The 10,467-nt window shown below is 38.2% G+C and overlaps 1 protein-coding gene across 6 annotated transcripts in view; it reads right to left on the reverse strand.

Moving 5' to 3' along the window:
- Positions 1 to 10,467, reverse strand: part of ENOX2 (ecto-NOX disulfide-thiol exchanger 2) — a 374,580-nt gene that overhangs the window by 92,643 nt on the left and 271,470 nt on the right. For all 6 annotated transcript variants that reach the window (XM_055081649.1, XM_055081650.1, XM_055081653.1 and 3 more), the window contains 2 exons: positions 4,144 to 4,325; positions 1,675 to 1,782 (listed from right to left, as the gene is read on the reverse strand). In XM_055081649.1, coding sequence (XP_054937624.1) covers positions 1,675 to 1,782; positions 4,144 to 4,325 — 290 coding nt within the window. The remainder of the gene's footprint in view (positions 1 to 1,674; positions 1,783 to 4,143; positions 4,326 to 10,467) is intronic.

Here is a 10,467-nt window from a genome sequence, read left to right on the forward strand (position 1 = left end):
AGGATAACCCCACGTTCATCTATAGTCTTCTGGCTACACTACACACACACTCCATCTTATGCAAGAAGGGAAACAGAGCTAAGTAGCAGCTCTGGGACATTTTAGAAGCTCTGATAGTATGAGGAAAGTCCTGCTAAATAGAGCAGCTTTGGCACTTTTCAATTAAATCCTTGATAAATGAATTTGTCTGGGATTATGCTCATTTCTTTAATAACACCCACAAAACTGGAAAGTGAGTTGGTTTTATGAAGTGGAAAAATTAAAAGCATATTGCAAATGGCCTCCGGAAGAAAACACTTTCAATGATTTGTTTCAACTACACCAAGGTTGCCAGTTCTTAATGGCACTCTGGGGGAAGTCACTATGCTGGCAAACATACCCAGGGCCAGTATGCATTGCATCTTCCTGCCCTGAGCACAGAAGAGAAAAAGCACGAGCTCTTGTGGAACCATAGAACTGTGGAATTGATTTCTGGCTCTTGGTCTAAGCTCCTAATCTTCTCTCTTTTTTTTTTCTTTGTTATTTTTATTTATTTATTTTTGGCTGTGCTGGGTTTCATTGCTACGTGGGCCTTCTCCAGTTGCAGCAAGGGGGGGCCACCCCTCGCTGTGGCACGTGGGCCTCTCATTGAGGTGGCCTCTCCCGTTGCGGAGCACAGGCTCCAGGTGAGCAGCCTTCAGCAGCTGCGGCACGTGGGCTCAGTAGTCGTGGCTCGTGGGCTCTAGAGCGCAAGCTCAGTAGTTGTGGTGCATGGGCTTAGTTGCTCCACAGCATGTGGGATCTTCCCGGACCAGGGCTTGAACCCGTGTCCCCTGCATTGGCAGGCAAATTCTTAACCACTGCGCCACCAGGGAAGCCCCCTGATCTTCTCTTTCTTCTGAGACATTAAGCCAGGCAGCTATGGTCAATGGGCCTTTCTTTTCAGAGGATAAGTTCACTTGAATGTTCAGGCATAAAGGAAATTAGAGAGGTGTGACAGGGAGATGCCATCAGTAGACTTTACATACCTTAAATAGACTGGGCACCCGATGCATGGTTGATATACATTAATCCATCTAGAAGTTCGTAGACTTTCTCAGAGGTCCTCACTGGAGGTTCTATGGCTGCAGGCTCTCATTAGGCAAGGTCCCATTTTGCCTTCCCGGTTGCTATTATCTAGCTTTAGAATAATGTGTCTCCTTGTTTGCTTTCCAAGTTTCCTGCCTTTTGGTTTTGGCTATTTCAACCTGCAGCAGCTCATTATTACACTAGATGGAGTGTCGGCAAAGAAATGTCAATGTTCTGTTGTACTTGTGTTCCTTCATTTAATGAAATGCTTAATTGAAAGTATTTTGTGTCACATGGGCTTTCTATGTTGTTATTTGCTTGACTAGATGAAGCAGGGATGAGGTGTATACTCTGATCTTCTCCAAGAAGGAAGACTGAGGAATGTTAGGGATGGACGGACATTTTATTCATTGAAAAGTACATTCTCCAGAACCTTTAGAAATGCCAAGGACTCATACCTAAAAGCAGAGCCCTTGATTCAAGAATTACCCTGGAGAAGGGCTTTTAATCCCCAATCAACCAACCATTCCACATTGATACCTAGTGGTAGGAGCTTCCAGGGCATTTTCATTGTCACTGAAAAGGGGGAAGGAGGCAAGGGAAAAGGGTCACTTAGTACTCATGTACCTTTTCTTTAAGATTTTCCAACATTTTTTCCACCTGTAACTTGTCATCTTTGATTTTTTCAAGTTCAGCTTCTTTCCTTTTGTATTCCTCTTGGAGTTTAAGTAGATGCTACAAGAAAGACCAAAGACAATCAAGTGTTAAGAAGCCACACTTCACTTAAAAACACTGGCTGAAGTTAGATATTAGGCAGGCCTGCCTCACTTTCCCCCAGCACACACAATAATTTCTCCATGCAGAGATACTAAAGGGAAAATCAAGATACTTTTCACTTGAAGTTATTTTATCTGGCTCTTATGAATCTTTTGGATTTGTTCATATTTTAGAAAGAGTCTGAGAAACTAATTGATCCTAATCACTTAACTTTCCTATTCCAGCCAGATGTAAGGGTAGGGTGCAGTTAATACTATGTGGACAATATCTTGATTTTGGCATAGAACTGAACTTAATGTGTAAAGCATTCTTGCAAATAGCCATTTTCCAAGCCAAGTTCAATTTCTGTGGGAAAAGTAGTAAAGAATCCAAATTTCACAAATGTTAGTTCCCTTATCAGTAGGCAAGGAACTGGATTCATCATTAATGATTACTACAAATACTATGTATTTAGCATCTAACATGTGCCAAGTATTGGGCAAAGGGTTTCATATGCATGATCTCATTTAAGCCTCACAATAAAACTATGATACAGAAGCCTGAAGGTTAGAGAGGTTTAATGGTTTGCCTAAGGCTATTCAGATAGTCAGTGCCAGAGCTGGGATTTAAACCCAGGTTCAGTCAACCCGCCAGCCCATGCTCTTTTTTTTTTTTCTTTTTTTTTTTTTGCGGTACGCGGGCCTCTCACTGTTGTGGCCTCTCCCGTTGCGGAGCCCAGGCTCCGGACGCGCAGGCTCAGCGGCCACGGCTCACGGGCCCAGCCGCTCCGCGGCACGCGGGATCCTCCCGGACCGGGACACGAACCCGCGTCCCCTGCATCGGCAGGCGGACTCTCAACCACTGCGCCACCGGGGAAGCCCCCCCATGCTCTTAACCATCATATTAGACTATACATCTATCAGGGATAAGATGGGAGAAGTTTTACCATTGTTTATAAGGCTATTTTCCAATAAAAAGTAATCAAAATGAGTAAAACTAATTTTTCGGGAGGTAGAGACCTAATTGTCTCACCGAAGTTTTTGAAGTGATGGAATGAAAAAAAAGTTCATTAGTTTTAAATTGAACCACTCCATTCTTATGTGGAGTGGTTTCAAATCAAGGTAAGAGGGGAAAACAACAAGAAAATGTTTTCAAAGTTTTGCTTTTCAGAGGCTGGCAAAAGACCATGGGGAGGGCTAAAAGACACAGTATGATGTGCATTGTTGAAATTCTTTGAACTCTAGCTGAGGAGATGTATTTTTTGGTGGAAAGATATCTGCTGTAGTTAAACTAGATCCCTGATCTAATTAAACTCCACAGTGACAGTAAAAGGCAGGTAAGCATTACTTCACACATTTTGTTAATAGGAAAGGTGAAATATTAATGTGATATTGCCTGTCACATAGGAAGACAATGATAGCAGAAGTAATAGGAACATGGGGCTCTTAGTGCCAGAAGAGACTCCCTGTTCACAATTTGTGATTTCTAAACATCATTAAGCTTTGCCCTAGATAATTCCAAGGCACACAATTAAAAAATTATTGGACAGTTTAAGTTGTGAGGAAAATGGCTGCTAGTCTGGCAAGACAGAAGAGGACAGTACGCTTACTCAGAAGTCTACTCCTTTACTATAATGGAAACAGATGTTGATATCTTTTAAATAGTAGGCTTGCTGTGGTGGTTACATAAAACTTCTAGATATCGAGCATCTGTTACACCATGTTGTATTTGAATGCAACTACAGTTGGATGCACTTATTTACTTTACTTTTTATACTTGGGATAGCGTGCTGGTAAACTCATTCACATAAATGACTGTGAAAACAAAACAAAACAAAAGCACATTGGTATTATGTGCCCCAAAGCACTGATACTTAAAAACCCATAACACCCCCCCTTCCAACCAAATCAAGGGTAGAATTCTTGCCATTTCTTCTAAAAGACTGTATCATTTAGCATTGTATCAACTAGATACTTATTCACCAGCACCGTTGCATATCTAAGTAATTAAGGTCCTTCATAATGCCCTTGAGACCCTGTCCGAATCCCAAAGTACATTCCGTAGCATAAAGAAAAGATTAGGTTATGCTCAGTGTAGTTTTATTGTTAAGTATTTTTTACTGAATGCACATTCTTTGAAAATTGGTGATCCATTGCTATCTCTGCATTTACCAGAATATTTCATGAGTTACAATACATAATCCCTTCCTCAGCCATGCCAGAGAACACAATACCAAGAAAATAAGAGGTTTGCTATTCTATTTGCTTGCAGGGGCCCTTTTACAAGTGAGGAGCTGATTACTATCCTTCCAAAAAGCTCAGAGAACCAAAATGTCTTTACCTGTTGCATTCCTTGCAGGGCTTGCTGCAGGAGTTTCAGCTGCTGTTCCTTGTTTGGGTCATCTTCTCTGTGGGCTTTGCCTTGTTCTTGCTTTAGCAGTTCCACCTCATTCCGGTAGGCATCAAGCTGCCAACGGAGGCTGTCATTTTCTTCTTTCAGAGCTTCTGCCTGTGATACTAAGGCTAAATAATCAACACAAAGGAGTAAAAACCATATATCCAGATTCCGTTGTGGTTCACCTTAGTACCATGAAAACTTGGTGTTTTAAATTGACATGTATAAAAAGCCTCTCAATGAGAAACTTTAGATCTGAGTTGGCCATGGTAGCAAGAGAGGGACACAAAAGCACAAAGACTCGTTTTTGTAAATGAACACAGAATTCCAACACAAAAGTCCTCATTGTGTTTCAAATTCTTCACCTCAAACATCACTAAAATATTTCTAGGTAACATCAGTTACTTTTACTTGAAATGCAGCAAATAATAAGAGCCTGTAATAATAAAATAGAAGGCTAATTGTCTTGAACTGATGACTGTCCACACAATAATTTGGCTGACAGTTATTTTTTAAAAAATGCAGTCTTAACTGATCCTATAGAGGAAAGGTAAATGTAAAAATTAAGACACAAGACTTCCTGGGGGATTCCCTGGTGGTCCAATGGTTAGGACTCTGCGCTTTCACTGCTGAGGGCCCGGGTTCGATCCCTGGTTGGGGAACTAAGATCCCACAAGCCGTGCAGCGAGGCCAAAAGAAAAAAAACTTCCAGTTTATGGTCTAGCATGTAAGGAGCTTAGAAGTCACCACTCCATCCTAACAACAAGTAAAAAGCTGAACAAACTGAAAAACAACAACAACTCTTCTTAGACACAACAGAGAAGTGAAGTAACAGGGCAAACTGATACACCCAAAATTGGAGAGACAAACAGGTGAATATAGAGAATCACAGCTTACCAGACCAGAAACCCATGAGCGGATATCACCACAGGAAACAGTGCCAAGGTAGGAAAACCTAAACTGTACTTGGCAATTTGCTGTAGGCTCAGCGTAAATAAGTCTGAGAGTTAAAAACTCCAGGGAGACCCAGTCATAGCTAGGTCCCTACACTTTTGTGAGCTTTATCTCCAGGGGCTCCACCTGGTCCTCAGAGTGAACACTGGAGAAAAATTCCTGTGTGCTTCCAGCAGGGGAGGGGAAAAAGAAACCCTCTTGAGATATGCCAGAGCATCATGTTCTTCTTTAAAAGGGCTGCCTTCAGAAGAAATGATTTTACCACAGCCTAACCTACTGGGGTAGTACCAGAGCCTAACCAACCCAGGGAACCAACCAGCTCCAGACCCCTCTAGCCATTCTGTCCCACCTAAAGGGGGAGAAAAAACTGAGAAACACTTGTGAAGTTCAAAGTCCAGAGGTATAGGCTCACTAAAAGACTGAGACCTAATCATAAGACTATAAAATGATTCTCCTCCTACCACATCTTACCACAATACCACAAAAGTCCTATTTAACAGAGTTCCTTTCACCTAGTACATCATGTCCAGATTTCAACAAAAAATTATAAGGCATACTAAAAAATAAAAAACATAGTTTGAAGAGACTGAACAAGGATCAGAACCAGAGTCAGATATGGCAGAAATGTTGGAGTTATCAGACAGGGAATTTAAAACAACTATTATTGGGAATTTGCTGGTGGTCCAGTGGTTAGGACTATGTGCTTTCACTGCTGAGGGCCCAGTTTCAGTCCCTGGTTGGGGAACTAAGATTCCTACAAGCTGCATGGCACAGCCAAAAAAAAAAAAAAAAAAAAAAAAAACGACCACAACTATTATTAATATGCTACAGGCTTTAATAGATAAAGACAACATAGAAGAACAGATGGATATTGTATGCAGAGAGATGGAAATTCAAAGAAAGAATCAAATAGAAATGCTAGAGATCAAAAACACTAACAGAAATGAAAAATCCCCTTGATGGACTTATTAGTAGATTGGGCATGGCTGGGGAAAAAAATTCTGAGCTTGAGGATGTGACAATAGAAACTTCCTAAACTGAAAAGAAAAAAGAAAAAAAATTACCCCCCCAAGAACAGAAAATGCAAGAATTGTGAGACAATTACAAAGATGTAATGTATACATAATGAGAATACCAGGAGAAAAAAGAGAGAAACAGAAACAATATGTAAAATAATAATGACTGAGAACATGTCTAAATTAATCTTAGACACAAAACCACAGATCCAGGAATCTCAGAGAGCATCAAGCAGGATAAATGCCAAAACATATAACATTCAAATTTCAGAAAATCAAAGAGAAAGAAACAATATTGAAAGAAGCCAGAGGAAAAAAACACCTTACCTATTGAGAAGCAAAGATAAGAATTACATGCTACTTCTCCTCAGAAACCATGCAAGCAAGAATAGAATAGAGAGAATAGTCAAAGTGTTAAGAGAAAAAAAATCCACCAACTTAGAATTCTGTACCTTGTGAAATTATCCTTCAAAAGTGAAGGAGAGGGGCTTCCCTGGTGGCACAGTGGTTGAGAGTCCGCCTGCCGATGCAGGGGACATGGGTTCATGCCCCTGTGTGGGAGGATCCCACATGCCGCGGAGCGGCTGGGCCCATGAGCCATGGCTGCCGAGCCTGCGCGTCCAGAGCCTGTGCTCCGCAACGGGAGAGGCCACAGCAGTGAGAGGCCCATGTACCACACACACAAAAAGAAAAAAAAAAAAAAGTGAAGGAGAAATACTTTCTCAGACAAAGAAAAATTGAGGGAATATGTTGCTATTAGGCCTGCCTTGCAAGAAACGTTAAAAGAAGTTCCTAAGACAGAGGGAAAATGACATAAGTCAGAAACTTGGATCTACATAAAGAAAGGAATAACATTAAAGAAGGAAAAAGTGAAGGCAAAATAAAAACTTTAATTTTTCTTATTCTTGAGCTAACAGATAATAGTTTGTTCAAAATAACATGACAATGCTTTCAATTATGTATGCTTGTGTGTGTGTGTGTGTGTGTGTGTGCATGCGCTTATGTATAAGTGAAATTAATGACAGCAATGATACAAGGAATGGGAGGAAGGAATTGGGATTATGTTATCATAAGGTATTTGCACTACTCACAAACTGGTACAGTGTTATTTGAACGTGGACTTGGATTAGTCATAAATGTAAATTGCAAACTCTAGGGCAACCACTAAAAAAGTAAAAAAAAAAGAAGTATAACCAATATGCTAACAAAGAAGAGAAAGTAGAATCATATAAAATGCTCAATTAAAACCACAAAGGGCTGGGAAAGTGTAGAAGACAAAAGGAAGAACAAAGAACAAGAGCAATAAATAGAAAACAGTAACAAAAATGGTGGCTATTAATCCAACTACATCAATAATCATTTTAAACATCAGTGGTCTAAATACACCAATTAAAATTCAGAGATTGTCAGAGTGATAAAAAAAAAACAGAAACAACTATAGTGGTATCTTTAAGAAACACACTTTAAATATAAATATACATATAGATTAAAAGTAAAGGAATAGAGAAAGACACTATGCTAACACTAACCAAAAAAAGTAAAAGTAGTTATATTAATTTTAGACAGAGCTGACTTCAGACCAAGGAAAGTTATCAGGGCTAAAGAGGGGCATTACATAGTGATAAAGGGGTTAGTACTACAAGAAGACATAACAAACAATGTCTATGAGCCTAACAATAGTGTGTCAAAATAAGTGAAGCAAAATCTGATAGAACTGCAAGGAAAAAAATAGATGAATCCACTGTTATAGAGACTTCATACCTCTCTATCAAAAGTGGAACAATCCAGTAAGAAGAATATCAGTAATGACACAGTTGAACTCAACAGCACCATAGATTAACTGGATACAGTTGACATGTATAGACTGTTTCATTTAACAAAGGCAGATTACACATTCTTCTCAAGCACACAAGCAACATGCACCAATATAGATCACATTCTGCATCATAAAACACATCTGAACACATTAAAAGAATAGAAATCACACTAGGTATGCTATCAGACCACAGTGAAATTAAACTAGAAATCAACAGAAAGATAGATGGAAAATTCCAAAATACTTGGAGATCAAACAACACACATCTAAAAGGCGCGAGTCAAAGAAGAAATCTCAAGAGACACTTAAAAATATTTGAACTAAATGGAAATAAAAACACAACTCTCAAAATTTGTGAGATGCAGTGAAAGCCATGCTTAGAGGGAAATTTATAGCATTGAATACATAGATTAGAAAAGATCTAAAAAGAAGAAAGACCTAAAATCAATTATCTGAGCTTCCACCTTAGGAAACTAGAAAAAGAAGAGCAAATTAAATCTAAAGTAAGAAGAAGAAAAGATATCATAAAAATAGATCAGAAATCAAATAGAAAATAGGAACTCAACAGAAAATTTATGAAACCAAAAGCTGGTTCTTTCAGTAAAACTGATAAACCTCTAGCCAGTTTAACTAAGAAAAAAATAAAGAAGACGCAAACTACTAATGTCCAAAATGAAAGAGAGGATATCACTATAGATCCTATGGACATTAAAAGGATAATAAAGGAATATTATGAACAACTTTATGTTCAACATTTGATAACCTAGATGAAGTGGGCCAACTCCTTGAAATACACAATCTGTTAAAACACACACCAGAAGTAAACATGGGAAGGAAATCTACAAAGTATATGTATATGTATGGCTGATTCACTTTGCTATACAGCAGAAACTGACATGGCAGTGTAAAGCGACTATACTCTAATATAAAAAAGAAGTAGACAACTTGAATAGGCCTCTATCTCTTAATGAAATTGAATCAATAATTAATAATTAGCTAAAACAGAAAGTACTAGGCCCACATAAGTTTACTATTGAATTCTTCTAAACATTTAAGGAAGGAATAATACAAAATTTCTACAATCTCTTCCAGATGATAGAAACAGAGGGAATACTTTGTAACTCATTCTATGAAGTCAGCATTTCCCTAATACCAAAACCATACAAAGACATTACAAGAAAAGAAAGCACAGACTGATATCTCTCATGAACACAGATGCAAAAATCCTCAAGAAAATATTAGTAAATCAAATCCAAGAATGTATAAAAAGAAATACACCACAATCAAGTCGAATTTATCCCGGGTATGCAAGGGTGGTTCAACATTCGAAAATCAATTAATGTAATCCATTACATTAACAAGTTAAAGAAAAAATCCAACACCTATCCTTGATAAAAAAAATCTCAGTAAACTAGGAAGAGAGAACTTCCTCAAATTGATAATGAACATCTACAAAAAACTTACAGCTAACATCATACATCATGGTGAGAAACTTGAATCTCTTCCATTAAGAACAAGGCAAAGATGTCCCCTCTTACCACTGTTTTTTTCAACATTGTACTGGAAGTCCTAGTTAATGCAGTCAGACAAGAAAAGGAAATAAGATGTACATACAATGGGAAGGAAAAAATAAAATTGCCTTTGTTTGCAGAGGACATGGTCATCTATGGAGAAAATCTGAAAGAACTGACAGAAAAACTCCTGGAACTAATAAGCACTTATAGCAAGGTTGCAGGATATATATAAAAAAGTTAATATACAAAAGTCAGTTGCTTTGCTCTATACCAAAAATGAATAAGTGGAATTTGAAATTAAAAACATACTACCATTTATATTAACACAACAAAAATGAAATACTTAGGTATAGATGTAAAAAAATACTTATGAGATCTATAGGAGGAAAACTACAAAACTCTGATGAATGAAATCAAAGAACTAAATAAATGGAGAGATTAATGTTTATGGATAGGATGACTTTATATTGTCAACATATCGGTTATTTCCAACCTAATGTGTGGATTCAGTGCAATCCCACTCAAAATCCAAGCAAGACAGTAATCAAGACAGTATGGTACTGGCACAAAAACAGAAATATAGATCAATGGAACAGGATAGAAAGCCCAGAATAAACCCACACACATATGGTCACCTTATCTTTGATAAAGGAGGAAAGAGTATAAAACGGAGAAAAGACAGCCTTTTCAATAAGTGGTGCTGGGAAAACTGGACAGGTACATGTAAAAGTATGAAATTAGAACACTCCCTAACACCATACACAAAATTAAACTCCAAATGGGTTAAAGACCTAAATGTAAGGCCAGACACTATCAAACTCTTAGAGGAAAACATAGGCAGAACACTATGACATAAATCAGAGCAAGATCCTTTTTGACCCACCTCCTGGAAAAATGGAAATAAAAACAAAAATAAACAAATGGGACCTAATGAAACTTAAAAGCTTTTGCACAGCAAAGGATACCATAA

The sequence above is a fragment of the Physeter macrocephalus genome, chromosome 21 (genome assembly GCF_002837175.3).
Source record: "Physeter macrocephalus isolate SW-GA chromosome 21, ASM283717v5, whole genome shotgun sequence".
Classification (NCBI taxonomy): domain Eukaryota; kingdom Metazoa; phylum Chordata; class Mammalia; order Artiodactyla; family Physeteridae; genus Physeter; species Physeter macrocephalus.